This window comes from Pseudophryne corroboree, chromosome 4, assembly GCF_028390025.1.
Source record: "Pseudophryne corroboree isolate aPseCor3 chromosome 4, aPseCor3.hap2, whole genome shotgun sequence".
In the NCBI taxonomy this organism is placed as follows: domain Eukaryota; kingdom Metazoa; phylum Chordata; class Amphibia; order Anura; family Myobatrachidae; genus Pseudophryne; species Pseudophryne corroboree.
Window position 1 is genome coordinate 681,288,687 of NC_086447.1, and position 16,985 is coordinate 681,305,671.

At 42.5% G+C, this 16,985-nt stretch overlaps 1 protein-coding gene across 1 annotated transcript in view; it reads right to left on the reverse strand.

Moving 5' to 3' along the window:
- Nucleotides 1–4,516: 4,516 nt before the first annotated feature.
- ESR1 (estrogen receptor 1) overlaps nucleotides 4,517–16,985 on the reverse strand; it is a 507,877-nt gene continuing 495,408 nt past the window's right edge. Inside the window, exon 8 of the mRNA XM_063917872.1 lies at nucleotides 4,517–4,767. Coding sequence (XP_063773942.1) covers nucleotides 4,539–4,767 — 229 coding nt within the window. The 3' untranslated portion in view covers nucleotides 4,517–4,538. The remainder of the gene's footprint in view (nucleotides 4,768–16,985) is intronic.

A 16,985-nucleotide genomic window follows, 5' to 3' on the forward strand; every position in this document is an offset into this window, starting at 1 on the left:
AAAGGTACCTGAGCACGCTACTACTGTTCACTCTTAGTGCCGGATAGCTACATATGGTATGTGTGTGTATATGTAGGGGGGCACCAACATTTATCATGCCTCCGGGCGACTGGGACGAATTTACGCCACTGTGTTTAGGCTATTGGCAACAGTAAGTCTCAAAGACATAATGTGCCACAGATTTAATGTACTACTAACTACTGGTTGAGTCAACTTAAACAAACAAAGTGATGATTTCCTTAATTGCAAAATATGAAACAGAAAATGTGTTGTTGCTGGAAAACCAGCTTAATCCAGGCTGGATTTATTATGACAAGGTTGTATTTATTTTTAACAATAGGTTTGAGCAGTCTGGGTGCTTTGGTGCTTATTACCCCCAACATTTGAGCTGCTGCTTCCATAAACAATATTTATACTTGCCATGTTTTGGTGATATGGGTTTAAGGACAACTACTGTATGGGGGAATTTATCAAATCTTAGAGAGAGATAAAGTATCAACAAATCAGCTGCTAATTAGCTTATTGTTTGGCACGTTATCTTGCTCCTCTTTATCTCTCTCCAAGCTATGATAAATCTCACCATATATCAACTAATTATGAATTACAGAAAATGTAGAAATTATTTTTTTATGATGACCTGATGTTGGCCTATTGTCCATCTCCTAGCTTTCATTTTAAATGCAGCATTTTGGCTTAACAACTGCTAAAAAGCCACAAATCTAAACTTGAGTCAAACATATAAAGCTGCCCTTAGTATTTAGAATTAGTACACACGATCAACAGAGATGCTCACTTCTATGCTCATTTAAGGTTAAGCAAAAGCTTATTAAGCAAATTTATAATAAAAAGCACAATTAATTGTAAATGCAATTTTCTGTCAACACACAATATATTGGCATCCAGAACTGTCTGATATATTATCAGACATACATTCAACTGTCCAACCTAATATAAAATATAGCTTTTTTTATCATCTTTGTTACAGAAGGTGCTTTTCCTCATTTGTACAATCAAATTGTGCTAATTGCATCAAAAACATAAAGCACATCATACTGTATTTTATATTTCACAAAGCAACAGGGACAAAATACAGAATATAAAAAACAATGCATATTATGTATGGGTCAATTAATGGCACTGGCTATAGCTGCTACAACTATATTGCAAACTTATTCCTATTTAGTTGTCTTTATAGCAAACAGAATACTGTTTCAGCCAAAAGGGAGACTTTTTATTTTTATTTTTTTAAATGTGCCTGTTACCTGCACACACTATATATAGCCATTTTGGGGGCCGGCGTCCTCATTGATGTCAGTATTTATAGTGTGGATTGTTTATACTAGGTCAGCCTTCAAAATGAATGCCTCCATTGTGGAGGAAATTTGATTTTAAATGGTGTTTTACTAGTGCAAAGTACTGCTCACATCATTTTGTGTAATGATGGCATTGAATGTGGTAATAAAAATTGATCAAAACATTTTTTTTACGTTTTTTTTTATATTTAATACATAGAAATATGGTATATGGCAATTTTGAAGTTGTGCATTTACCTAATGCAAATATGCTTATAGTGGCACATTTACATATCTACTATATATGTATGGTTATATTGGGCATGTCACAGAAAAATTTCACAATGCAATTAAAAATGGCACCATCTATACAGACGTTCAGTCTCCTAAATTAATTTCTGCGCTGCAAAAAAAAAATTAAACAACGCATTTGTAAGCAAATGTTATAGTAGAACACGCAGCCACTCCACAATGAATTTCCTTTTCTTGATTATTATACTTTTGCTTGTTATGTTGTATTTAAACTGTTTAAAAGAACACTCCTGTGCAGCAAATGAATCACACAGAAGGCAAACTATGAACCTAAATACTTTCATAATTATTCTAATAAAAAATAGAACAAATGTGCTGTCTAAACTAAAATAATTATTTTTGGTCCTTTTGTATAAAGTAGTGCATTTCTGGGATTTCAACCCAACATTTCTGTTACTACTGATTTTACATTCAACAATAGTGCAACTTTGCATTAAAAAATAATGTCGTTCTGAGACACACTGAAATAAAACTGTATGCATATTTAATTATGCATTAGAGTTTATAGGGAGGTCTAGAATTACGCATTACTGAAATAAATGCTGTATATAGCTGGGTCATGCTGAGTAAATGACACAAACATGTACTACATCTCCCCAATGTAAATAAGCAGCATTTGGTTTAAAGTAATCATTCTATCTAGTAATAGTGCAAAGGGTATACTATTGATAAGCCTCCACTTATCATGCTTGGTTCTTGCAATTGTTTTTATGTTTTGTATGGAATGTAGAGTAGGTGGGGTACAGTAGGTGGGAGACAGGTAGCATACAGAGCATACTGGACAGAAGCGTCGCAGACTGCATAATTAGCATTACACAATCTGTACCTTGTTGTCAAATTGTATACATGTAACAACATTTGTACTTATTCCCACTAGAAAATCCTTCTGGAGCTAGTCACTAAAATATATACTGTACATTAAAAAGTGTGTAATATGAATAGATGTACTGTATATAATGTTATGCAATTGGTTAACATCCATTGATGGTCCAAGTAGGAACTGTTGCTAAGCCTACTTCCTGACCATACATTAGATAATGTGACTACATAAGGGATAGTCATCTCTCTTAAAGGAGAATTTCAGCCAGTACTGTATGTGACTTTCAACCCCAAGATGAGTTCTGCCTAATTAGCTTCTGCCTGACAACCTTGAACAGAGTTTTGTGTTCAAATTTCTCCAGGCTAGAATAATTGAAGAACTGGCAAAGGACATTTCACCTGGAGTACATATTTAACAAAGTTGCTGGACACCATAATTTCAAATGAATTGGACAACCTGGACAATTTCCTCACTCTGCCTAGGTCTTACTAATTGAAGAACAGTGCCAGGACATGGTAATATAAAGGAAATTGTAAGGGCTGTGTAACAAAAAAAGGTGAAAGGTGTCTACCAAAAAAAATAATCAAATAATAATGTAATATTTACAATTAACCAGTTATTTCATAAAAGATTTATACTGTTAATAAACTGCTAGGGTTATCAATTAGTGTTCATTCAGTATCGCATAGAGGAATTGGAATTACAAATATTAATGATTTGCTTTGATGAAAGTTTGTAATTGTACTCCTGAGTAATATCATCCAGTATTATATACTGATTTTACTAGAACACATTAGTATAACTATTATGTTGCAATGTGTTCAAACTTTCTGTAACTTATAGCAACCAACTATACTAAAAACTGTTATTTTTTTTTATTGGGGGGGGATCATATAAGCCTCTTTGTATGTGAATACTGTTTCTCAGTGTGAAATCACTTAATTGTCCTCTATTTAATAATCAACAGTGATCTATCCTATCTCCAACATCCCCTATGGCTCCCACTGCTGGAATCGAGATGGACCGATCACCAGGAGAGGAGGACGTTGCACCGACAACGGGGTAAGTATAGCAGGGAGGGACGGGGTGCCCATATTACTAGTAGGTTATATTGTGTTATAAATTGTAATATGTGGTATACACAGCAAAGGCAAAATTCAGAATGAATTTACTTTTTGGACAACATAAATGCCCCTTCTAATCAACACCATACCCAAGTCATTAAGGCTGTCAATGTCTTGTTTTACAGTTGAGTTAATTATATAAAGTTTCATATAAAAAAACATTATGCAGAGATGCAGATAAAAGAGAACACAAGAAAGACAACAATTTCTTATAATGAAATGTATGAATGGTAATGGCCTTGTGGCCCACGTGCCCATGGTATTCTACTGCCTATGGGCAAGACACATAACGTATAGTCCTTGTACCGAATGTTTTAGGCACCACGTGTATTCATGGATATTTTTGCCATGACAAAGTTAAGAAAGGTGTTGATCAAAGATACAGAAACCATTGATAAACACTTCAATGTAATGTACTGTTGGATGGTGGAAATGATATACCATAGTACATGGCAATGGTACTAGCAATACCTACAATAACACTGAGAAATAGATGTGATAAGATAACTGTAGATACAGTAGGATGGCCTTGAAAATTATATAGTTTAATGCTATTTATTGAATTCATTAAAACCTACTTGTGCGAACCTATGGTATACATTGAATATGTGCTAGCCACTGTACATGCTATCTTCACATTATCCTAGAAAGTAAAGCTGTGGAAAGGTTGTGCTCTTCAGCAACACAGTGCCACGTGTAATAGTGTGCAAAAAAATTATTGTAAAGCAATGTGGTGGATTGATGACAGTCCTTAGCCCAATGGCTCCTCTTCTATAGTGAAAGATAGTAAGCGGACTATGAAACCCTGCACTAGAAATCATTAGTGATAGACGTGTGCCGGAGTGTGTTTACATATGCAGCATTATTCAGCTAATGTGGTGTACTCACTACAGATAGGTAGTATACTGCTGGGAATTTCTTGGCACTGAAGGCCAATGAATTAAAAAAACCAAAAACAATAAAACCCATTACAGTAAAATGAAAATGCTTTTATACTGCACTCTGTAAACTTGCTTCCTCCCTATTCACATAAAAAGGCTGCAAACATGGTGAAGTTGTGGGTGCAGCAGTTAATGGGCTCTGGCTGTCTTCCTCTTGAGCTACAAAGTTTTCTTTGGGTGTATGCATCCGATGCGCATCCAGCATTTCCAGCAGCAGGTCATACAGTGGCACAACGTTTTTGCACTTCATACTGTACAGATGTTCCATTCCTTTATTGCTGTAAAGATAAATGCAATAGCTTGTTTTAGATACTAGAAAAATCTAAATTGTAAACAAAGTTGTCAACAGTAAACAAGATGCAGGTTGAGTATCCCTTATCCAAAATGCTTGGGACTAGAAGTATTTTGGATATGGGATTTTTCCGTATTTTGGAATAATTGCATACCATAATGAGATATCCTGGCGATGGGACCCAAGTCTAAGCACAGGATGCATTTATGTTTCATATACACACAGCCTGAAGGTAATTTTAGCCAATATTTTTAATAACTATACATTAAACAAAGTGTGTATACATACACACAATTCATTTAGGTTTCATATACACATTATATACACAGCCTAAAGGTCATTTAATACAATATTTTTAATAACTTTGTGTATTAAACAAAGTTTGTGTATGTTGAGATATCAGAAAATAACGGTTTTACTGTCTCACTCTCACTCAAAAAATTCCGTATTTTGGAATATTCCGTATTTTGGAATATTTGGATATGGGATACTCAACCTGCACTCAATCCTGCTTCTGAATTATGTCATACCATAAATGGTTGCTTGGTCTTTCAATAACATTAATTTACAGACATTTTCAATCAATTCCGACCACCTCACAGCTCACAATATTGTTCACCAATATTGTTCAGGCCAAATGCTGGCTACTGTAGCTACTGTAAATGAAGCAATAAAGCAGCGCAGTGGCTGCAGTTCACAACACATCATGCAGAGGGAAGCGGGATAGCACATATGAACATACATGTGGGGATGTATGTAGCATATGTGCTGGCTGCAGCTGTCCGGGGATCGGCAGATCTGCATGTCTTACAGCCGCTGCTGAACCTGGGATGCTGCATTCGGCTCTACTCTCCTTTAAACTGAGGTTTTTTTCCTAAAAAAAAAAAACGTTCAGAAATTGTCAGGTTTTTTTTTTATGTGTGAATTAGGTGAAGAATATGAATTTAACCCTATCCAAAATGATTTTAGATAAAAAATAATAATAATGTTTTTATTCAAACATCGAAACATCATGACCATCGGAACATCTGTAACATCGCGGCTTTCATTTTTACATACAGGACAGCTGTCAGGTATACAAGGGGGGTCTGGGGGTGGCTTGGGGGGTTTGTTTTACACTTAACAGAGGCTGCTATTGTCTGCAGCCGCTGGGGGTGGGGGATCCTGCCATGCTGATCAATCAGCAATGATCGGCAACACGGCAACACTGAGGGGAGGGTCTAGGGAGGCAGAGGGACCTTTCGGTCCCTCTGACAGCAGCAGCGGAGGGAAGTTTCCCTTTCCTGTCGCTGCTAACACAGTTTATCTGACTGCTCGCATCCTGTGCAACCAGGTCAGATGAAGCACTTGCAGGCATGTGGTTAAAGCCCGCTCCAAGACTCTTGTGGAAAAAAAGCCAATGGGAGCCGGTCTTTGAAGGAGAGTTTAGGGGCGTTAAGCTAAATGCTGAGTCCCGGGTTCGGAAGCCGCTGTAAGCAGTGTCGAACTGGGGCATGAAGGGCCCACCGAGGGAACACAGTGGTAGAGGCCCATGTTTAGAGGTGTGGCCAGTATCCAGTAGGGGTATGGCCAGCAGCCACATTAGTCTGCCAAACCATTAGAAAGTGCATAGGTTGGGCCCCTTAATAAATAAATATATATATAAATATATATATATATATATATATATATATATATATATATACAGGAAATACTGCTAATGCGTGCATGATAATGTATAAGAATAATGATACCAATGCACTCTAGAAAGTAAACCATAGTCCTGTGCAGTATAAGGTAACATACTATATGTATAGTTCAAGTGCACACCTGGAACCTGATCCCTAGAAGAGGAGGGGGGCCCAGGCAGTGGAGCCCATTGGGGGTTTCCCCTGTACCCCTGTGGGCCAGTCCAACCCTGGCTGTAAGACCACCCGCAGCGCTGCAGATTCCTGGAGACCTGCAGCCAGCACATGTTACATACATCCCTGCATGTATGTTCATATGTGTTTTCCAACTCCCCCCTGCATGATGTGGTATTAGCTGCAGCCCAGGGGCTGTACCCGCCACTGGAGCAGCGGCACAAACACACGGCAGTTACTTAAAAAATGAAGCACATCTATGAAACATTGCGGTTCAATAAACTATACGACCCCATAGAAAGAATGTTTTCAAAAGGAGAGGCCACAGGGCAGCATAGGGGAATGGAGGTGGAGTATGCAGTGGCAGGCAGCTAAAGCATTAATTGATTGATTGGTTTTGTATTGATTGAATAAAATTGATTCAAAATTGTTAATTTCATTAATTGGTTAATTTAGAAAATTAAATACATTTAAAATAAAACTAATCACAAACAAGAAAAGGCCATACAAATATTTACTTATACTGCTTATCCCCACTTTTGTAGATGGTGCAAAAATGGTGGAAGGAGGCGTCTCTGTGAGTGCAATGTAAGTAATGTCAGACTCACACACAACTAATGTGGACACTCCTGGACTCTTCTCAGGAATTTGTGAACACACAGTTTGTTCTGCAGACTTAGTGTTCTTTTTTTTTTTTTGGGGGGGGGCACTGATTTGTCATTTTTAAAGGAGACACCTCTACTAGACTCAAAGCAAGAAGGTGTTGCATCATCATACAGTATAAGGGTACAGACAGGGCCGTCTTTTCATATGGGCTCAATGGGCACTTGCCCAAGGGCCCCAGTAGTAAAAGGCACTAGGCTGATAGCTGAGGGTCTCCTCTTTCCAGTGGTACCAGATTTTTGAAAGTCGGCCCTGGGGAACCGGAGATATCCAACTTCAAAGCAGTGGTCCCCATCCAAGCCTGTTACTTGATCTTCCCAGCAAGATATCTCGGGTTCTGTCTGACTTAGAGTTTATTTAAGGGTATACTCCAAATGCTGGCTCTCTCCCCTTTCAGTGGACACTGGCAGCTTGTCTCTACTATGCCCAGAACCAGAGATATCAGCCTTCAAGCAGCTGGTCCCTGCTCCAGCTCCACATGCCTGGTTGTTAGGGTCTCCAGCTCTGTGCTGCCACGTCGTCATGGCAACCGGGAGACAAGTGCTAGCGGAGTAACCTGAGCGTAGCTGATACTCCGGTTCGGGTCTTTTGCTGTGCAGTGGTTACAGGCTCTGTGCACGGCAGGGGATCCGGTGCTGGTTTTTGTGCTCACAGTCTGTGAGGTCTGAGTGGGGCGTGGACAGCACCTGCTATATAAACCCTCTTCTCAGGTTAGGCAGATGCTGCTGAATCTTTGTTGGTTAGTCAGTTCCTGAAAGCTAGCTAGTACTGTGTAAACTTTGTATTTGTTTGTTGCTTACTGCAAATAGGCCTTGGGATTTGGTATTACACTCTGCCAATCCAGACCTAGCAGTAAGACTGGAGTCAGTCGTTTAACCTGCTGGGGTTCTTTTGCTACTCTGTGAACCTAGCAAGTTTGCGGCTGTATTCTCAGACTTGCCTGCCAAAATCCTTTCTCACTGTGCAAGGTGTTCAGGTGTCAGTTTAGTGGCAGTAAGCTGAACCAGTGCACTGCAAGTGAGGACTAGGATTGTGGAGACTCTCCTTGTGTCTATTATTCCACCTCTGACCAAGGAATTTACTGCCACACCCGTTGGTAACCCTTTAGGGTTTTGCTGTTGCCCTTAGCAACAGCATTTCGGGTTCTCTACGTATTAAATCACAACATCTCGCTTCTTTCCATCTGAGCATTCCTAACACTAGGGAGACACCCAGTTTCTTAGCCTTTGGGCTTCTCTGTTCACTTTGTGTTTATTTTGTTACCCTATCACCTTCTATGTATGTAATGTCATATTCCCCAGTCTGTCTGTGAGTTCATTTGTTTTGCATCCCTCTCCGTTCAGACACCAGTACATTCCTGCTGGCACTGGTGTGCATAACATATTCAGCAGCCTAATACTCCTGTTGAAATTTTGTGGGAATATGGAGCATATCCCTCAAAATACTTTGCAACAGGTGGACGATCAGGTGCAGGTCCTGACTCGACAATTTAATGATTTGTCCATTAAAATGCACACTTCGCAGGCCGCTGGCAGAGCTCCCGCAGCAGCAGTGCCTTCAGGGGTTAAGGAGCCGAAAGTAAACCTCCCGGATCGTTTTTCTGGAGATCGCTCGCAGTTCTTTTGTTTCAAGGAGAGCTGCAAGCTATATTTCCAGCTTAGGCCTCAGTCTTCTGGGTCGGAGATTCAGCGGGTGGGCATAGTGATTTCCTTGCTACAAGGAGACCCACAGGTCTGGGCATATGGGTTGCAGCCTGACTGTCCGTCGCTTAAAAGTGTTGATGCTTTTTTTACGGCACTGGGCATGTTGTATGATGACCCTGACAAGACGGCCTCAGCCGAGGCTCAGATTTCGATCCTTATGCAAGGGCGAAGGCCAGTTGAGGTTTATTGTACGGAGTTTCGGAGGTTGGCCCATGATACCCAGTGGAATGACCCAGCCCTGAGACACCAGTACCGAAGAGGTCTTTCTAACCAGTTAAAAGACCAACTGGTACAATATCCCTTGCCTGATAGCTTGGATCAGCTCATGCAGTTATCCATTCGGGTGGATAGACGGCTGAGAGAGCGCAGGCTTGAAAGGGAGACCGAGGTTTCCTTCTTTCCCAAGGGAACCTCAGACTCTGAGGAATTTTCCGAGGAGCCTATGCAGATTGGGGCTACCCGCCTCTCCTCGCGTGAGAAGACGCGGAGGAGACAGCAGGGGTTATGTTTGTACTGTGGAAATAAAGGTCATGTGGTAGTATCTAGTCCAGAAAAGCCGGAAAACTTCAGGGCCTGAGGGTGATGGGAAATATCCTGTCAGGCCAGAAGTCAGAATTTCCCAAGAAGACTTTTATCATTCCGGTGACCTTGAAGATCCTCGGTCAAACTGTCAAGACTGAGGCCTTTGTGGACAGTGGGGCCGACGGGGTTTTTATGGACCGCCAATTCGCCCTGAAACACTCTGTTCCATTAGTACCCTTGGCATCGGAGATTGAGATTTGTGGGTTAAACGGGGAACCATTATCCCAGGGTAAAATTACCTCTTGCACTAGCCAGATTTCTTTGTTTATTGGAGCCACACACTCTGAAAAATTGTCCTTTTATGTGACTGTCTGTACTTTTGCCCCATTGGTGTTGGGGTTACCCTGGTTAAGGGCCCACAATCCTCAATTTGACTGGGTCTCTGGGGAGATTCTTAGTTGGGGTACTGATTGTTTCAGGAGTTGCTGGAGCCTTCCAGTCAGGCTTTCGCAGCTAAGTTTGCCAGGATTTCCAGGATGTTATGCAGATTTTGCGGACGTGTTCTCCAAAAGAGTTGCAGAGGTACTACCTCCCCATCGCCCCTATGACTGTGCCATTGATTTGTTGCCGAATGCTAAGCTTCCCAAGAGCAGGTTGTACTCCCTGTCACGTCCTGAGACTCAGGCTATGGCAGAGTACATTCAGGAGAACTTGGCTAAGGGATTTATCAGACCTTCACAGTCTCCAGTTGGGTCGGGGTTCTTCTTCGTGGGTAAAAAGGACGGTTCGTTGCGACCCTGCATCGACTTCAGGGAATTGAACCGTATCACGATTAAAAACTCATACCCACTGCCTCTAACTTCGGTCTTGTTTGACCAGCTTCGTACTGCCACCATTTTTTCTAAGATTGACCTACGCGGTGCGTACAATCTAATCCGAATAAGAGAGGGGGATGAATGGAAGACTGCCTTTAATACCCACTCAGGGCATTATGAATATTTGGTGATGCCTTTTGGGCTCTGTAATGCCCCGGCAGTCTTCCAGGACTTCATGAACGATGTGCTCAGGGAATATTTGGATAGATTCTTAGTTGTATACTTAGATGACATCCTAATCTTCTCCCATTCCCTGGAGGAACATCGGAAGCATGTACGCTTAGTCCTCCAGAAACTCAGAGACCACCGGCTTGGGGCGAAGCTGGAGAAGTGCGAATTTGAAGTTCAGCAAATCGCATTTCTAGGATATATTATCTCCCCAGAAGGTTTCCAAATGGAGGGTTCCAAGGTACAGGCAGTCCTGGATTGGGTGCAGCCCACTAGTTTGAAGGCGCTTCAGCGTTTTCTGGGCTTTGCGAATTTTTCTAGACGATTTATCGCTGGATTTTCGTCTATAGTGGCGCCCTTGGTGGCACTCACTAAGAAAGGGGCGGATGTTGCTCACTGGTCTTGTGAGGCCAAAGCGGCTTTTGCCCGTCTCAAAAGGGCATTTGTCTCGGCCAAGGTGCTGCGACACCCAGATCCAGAGCGTCCTTTTGTGGTGGAGGTGGATGCCTCTGAGATGGGTATTGGGGCAGTGCTCTCTCAGATGGGGGTGTCTGATAATCGCCTTCATCCCTGTGCTTACTTTTCCCGTAAATTTTTACCTGCCGAGATGAATTATGACGTGGGTAACCGGGAATTGTTGGCTATTAAGGATGCACTCGAGGAGTGGAGACACTGGCTTGAGGGGGCTAAGTTTGTGGTCTCAATTCTCACCGACCATAAGAATTTGGCATATTTAGAGTCAGCAAAGCGCCTCAATGCCAGGCAGGCACGATGGGCTTTGTTTTTTGCTCGCTTTAATTTTTTGATAAAATATCGCCCTGGGTCAAAAAACATCAAGGCTGATGCGCTCTCGCTGAGTTTTGCTCCAATCCAGGAGACCACCGAGGAGCCATTGCCCATTGTGTCCCCATCATGTATTAAAGTGGGCATTACCCAGGACCTCTTGTCATTAGTCCTTAGAGCACAGGAGCAGGCTCCTCCAGACCTTCCGGTAGGTCTTTTGTTTGTGCCTCCTAGGTTAAGACAGCGAGTGTTCCTGGAATTCCATGCCAAGAAGTCGGCAGATCACCCGGGTATTGCCAGAACTCGGGAGTTGCTATCTAGGGCGGTGTGGTGGCCCTCGGTGGCTAGGGATGTGGATCAGTGGGTTCGGGCATGTGACATCTGTGCCCGAAATAAGACTCCTAGAGGGGTTCCTGTTGGCCCATTACATCCACTCTCTATTCCATCTAAGCCATGGACCCACATTTCAATGGATTTTGTGGTGGATTTGCCCTAATCCTCGGGGATGACAGCCATCTGGGTTGTCGTTGACAGGTTTTCGAAGATGGCGCACTTCGTTCCGTTGGTTGGGCTGCCATCGGCCAGACGCCTGTCTGAATTATTTATGCTGCATGTTGTGCGCCTCCACGGGTTGCCACTTGATGTGGTCTCTGACCGCGGATCCCAGTTTGTGGCCATATTCTGGAGGGCATTTTGTTCCGATCTCCAGATTTCTGTCAGCTTGTCGTCAGGCTACCATCCGCAGTCTAATGGGCAGACTGAAAGGGTGAACCAGTCCTTGGAGCAGTTCCTCAGGTGTTATGTCTCCAAGTGTCAGACTGACTGGGTTGCTCATCTGTCCATGGCGGAGTTTGCCTATAACAACGCGGCTCACTCTGCTACAGGGATCTCTCCCTTCCTTTGTGTGTATGGGCATCATCCTAAGGCCAATTCTTTTGACCCCCAGGACTCCACGCCTGGTGGTTCCTCTGTGGTTTCGGTCCTTAGAGGTATTTGGAGGAAAGTGAAGAAAGCCCTTGTGTCTGTGTCATTAGTGACCAAAAGGGTTTTTGATAAGCGGAAAAGACCCTGCAGCTTAAAATTAGGAGACTTCGTCTGGTTGTCTACCAAGAATTTGAAGTTGAGACAGCCATCTCATAAGTTAGGACCCCGGTTCATCGGTCCTTATAAGATCACTAGGGTTATCAATCCGGTGGCATTTCAGTTAGATCTACCCCGTTCTTTGGGTATCAATAAAACATTTCATTGTTCCCTTTTAAAACGGGCGATTTGTAATCCTTCTTCCAGTGGAAGACCTTCCCCTCTTCTAAAACGTGGCCAGAGGGAGTTTGTTGTTGAAAGGATTCTTGACTCCAAGATGGTTCGGGGTCGGCTGTCATTTTTGGTGCACTGGAAGGGGTATGGCCCGGAGGAGCGGTCGTGGGTGCGCAGTTGTGATCTTCATGCCCCCAGACTGTTACGCTCTTTCTTCTCGCAGTTCCCCGATAATCCCGGTGGTAGGGGTTCTTTGACCCCTCGTCAGAGGGGGGGTACTGTTAGGGTCTCCTGCTCTGTGCTGCCACGTCGTCATGGCAACCGGGAGACAAGTGCTAGCGGAGTAACCTGAGCGTAGCTGATACTCCGGTTCGGGTCTTTTGCTGTGCAGTGGTTACAGGCTCTGTGCACGGCAGGGGATCCGGTGCTGGTTTTTGTGCTCACAGTCTGTGAGGTCTGAGTGGGGCGTGGACAGCACCTGCTATATAAACCCTCTTCTCAGGTTAGGCAGACGCTGCTGAATCTTTGTTGGTTAGTCAGTTCCTTTAAGCTAGCTAGTACTGTGTAAACTTTGTATTTGTTTGTTGCTTACTGCAAATAGGCCTTGGGATTTGGTATTACACTCTGCCAATCCAGACCTAGCAGTAAGACTGGAGTCAGTCGTTTAACCTGCTGGGGTTCTTTTGCTACTCTGTGAACCTAGCAAGTTTGCGGCTGTATTCTCAGACTTGCCTGCCAAAATCCTTTCTCACTGTGCAAGGTGTTCAGGTGTCAGTTTAGTGGCTGTAAGCTGAACCAGTGCACTGCAAGTGAGGACTAGGATTGTGGAGACTCTCCTTGTGTCTATTATTCCATCTCTGACCAAGGAGTTTACTGCCACACCCGTTGGTAACCCTTTAGGGTTTTGCTGTTGCCCTTAGCAACAGCATTTCGGGTTCTCTACGTATTAAATTACAACATCTCGCTTCTTTCCATCTGAGCATTCCTAATACTAGGGAGACACCCAGTTTCTTAGCCTTTGGGCTTCTCTGTTCACTTTGTGTTTATTTTGTTACCCTATCACCTTCTATGTATGTAATGTCATATTCCCCAGTCTGTCTGTGAGTTCATTTGTTTTGCATCCCTCTCCGTTCAGACACCAGTACATTCCTGCTGGCACTGGTGTGCATAACACTGGTATGCAGATTTATATTTTCATTGGTGGATTGCTCTGGTTCCTGAACTCTGATCCACAAGTCCACAGTACCTCTTGAAAGGTGTCCCCAGTGCCTCCTGAAAGGTGTAACCAGTACCTCCTGACAGGTGTCCCCAGTACCTCCTGAAAGGTGTCCCCAGTACCTCCTGACAGGTGTCCCCAGTACCTCCTGACAGGTGTCCTCAGCACCTCCTGACAGGTGTACCCAGTACCTCCTGACAGGTGTCCCCTGTACCTCCTGATAGGTGTCCCCAGTACCTCCTTCTACAGTTTAGTGTTCTCCCTGCTGCCCCATCTCCCATCATCTGTGCAGTAAAGGAGTAATTAGCAGAAATTACTGCTCCAGGTCCTACATGCTGAGCAGAAGCCGAAGATAGAACACCCCCTACCACCCATGGGACATCAAAGCTGCACTGATAGCACCCTCGCATCTACTGCTGGAGGATGGGTAGGTGGCCCAGTGCATCGCTGTGCCCAGGGGCCTACACTGCTGTTAAGACGGCCCTGGGTACAGAAGAAGATGCCTGAGTGCATTTAGGCCCAGGCTTCTGCAATAGGCATTCTTCTAGTGCATGAAACAGCAGCAGCAGAACTAGCAGGTCCACCACTCACAAACAAAGGTGTAGTCTGAGCTTTTCCTTGCCACTGCGTGTGGTGTATGGCATGTTGGCAATTTTATTTTATTTTTTTGCAGTAAACATTCTCTTTTTTATTAGAGGTGACATTTTCTTTAATATTGTATAATATTTAGATTTCAAGTGCCATTTCTTAAACTTTGTGTCCCCTGGACCACCTTTAGTAGATGTTGAAGTGCTATCATGACTGGCAGCAGCAGCAGCAGCAGCAGCAGCAGCACTAGTACTGACTTGTTACTCCTGATCTTTTATCAACTGATTCATATACATATTTTTCTCTTTTTTACACACTGCTGCGACTCACTGCGCTTATAGTAATGGTGGCACATTGGAACCTAATGAACGTTATTATTTTACAACCCAATACCTGAACATGCAAGTTTTTGTTTTTTTTACACAATGCTGCGTCTCACTGCGCTTATAGTAATGGTGGCACCCTGGACTTAATGAACGTTATTTTTTTAAGTTTTATTTTAGTTTTTTTTAACATGGTGCTTGCACTGAACAACACAGCACCCCACAGCTCTTCACAGTCTGGCACAGCCACAGCAGTATTGCCACAGTAGTGCTTGCCCCCAACAGCCCTTAATTGACACAGTGCTCTTAGTACTGCAGCCAACAGACCTTCAATCTGACACAGCCCTTCAGTCTGACACAGCTACAGTAGTGCTTGCACCCCACAGCCCTTCACTAATAGTTTTCTTAGTGCTGAAGGCAGCCCACAGCCCTTCACAGTCTACCACAGCACCTCAACGGTTGCACCTCACAACCCTTCACCGACACTGACTTAGTGCTGCAGCCTATAGCCTACCCTAACTCTCTGGTGTACTGTGTGATGATGATGATGTTTTGCCTCAGTTTGGAATCTGAGTCTGGCGGGAAAACCTAAGCCTGTGGTTAGAAGTATTTGAATATACTAAATCCAGAGACCCAGAAAACTGAACCTGCACACCTCTACTTTGTGTAGGCTAGTGCATCACAAAATGCGATCTTGACATTGCAAAGTATTCCTTGTCCTCACAGATCTTGTGAGATCATCTAGCACATCTCTAGATTAACTCAAGCAAATAATTGATAGAGCGCCTGATTCAGAGATGTACGATATTGCAGGGAAGCATCTATGCAATATTGTACATCTACAGTAATATACTAATGCAGCAGGAGGTGTCTGGTGTAAATAGACACCTCCTGTACGCTTCCTTGATCCGCTGTTGCACCATCAGATCACTCTGTAGGACCATCGGTCATCTGAGTGACCTTCAGGTGACTCAGATTTCCAACTCTGACCAGCAGCTGGGGTCAGTAAATCTGTGTCATGAAACGCAGAAACTGACTTCAACACTCTAACAAAATGGAGGAGACGCCTCCATTTTGAGGAATAGACCCAGTCGCCACTCCTTCCCTGCCCCAAAATGCCTCAGCCTATCAATCAGGCTGTTGCTTTGGGAGAACTGTGTGTAAGGACGCAGGACCCGTTCTGCACACGTACAGTGTACCCATGCAGAGTACCCACCATTGGGTTAGCGTACAAGTCTGAACCAGTCCCATAGGCCATGAGAATAACTGTTCTTTACCCATTCAAGTATTGAGAGGATCTGAACCTGGTTGACATCCGAAATTTGAGGACAAGTGCATTCATTTTATTATCACTTTGTGCAAAATTGATGTATTATATTACTGTAATCAAGTCTGGAACTAGTGTAGTTAACTTCTAAGATTCTATGTGAGTGAACTTCTTTTGCTTAGAAAGATTGCAAATTTTACCTAGATAAGATACAATACAAAAGTTTTGATTTTAACAAAATTAATTTATGTATTGTTGCCCCCAAGCCAGATGTTAGAAAACATATTATTTAAAACCCTTAATATAAATTATTATTTATTACAGGTTAGTCCAATGCAAAATTGCTTACCATAATATAAATTTTTAATTGACACATTAATATCAAATTTTAAATGATAATACTATTTTATACCACTCCTAGTAACGTTTTGCTATATTCTTTTTTTTTCTTTTCGGTTTACAATATGATTTTGTAATATAGACCAGGATATGGGAAGTATAAATTTCCTAGTCAAATGGCTTACAATTTTAGAATTCTGGAAACTTTTACAAATAAATTTGTCAATAATTCAAACATTTTTTTTGGAATGGGACTGATTGTGAACTAGAATCTCTTTTAAGGCTTTGTCACAAAGGCATATCTAACAACATGCATGACAGTAAGGAAACAGTACAGGCAAATTCATCTATGTGCTCATCCTTCAAGGATGAAGGTCAAGATTAATTGCATGATTTGTATGAATGATTAGTATTTTTCATGCATGACTTAATCTGTAGCCTCACATAAAAATAAAAACATACTCAGCCTTATCAAGTATACCATCTTCATTGCTTTGGAGGCCTTTTAGAAACATGGCGTTTCAGAGTGGACTTTTCATTTAAGTAAAAGATTTATAACACTATGTAGAGCCAAGTAATAGTGCATGATGCTCAGAAATCTTTGCCAAGCACGTCTTATTATTAAATTATTGGAACCCTAACTCTGAGAGATTAAGATGTGT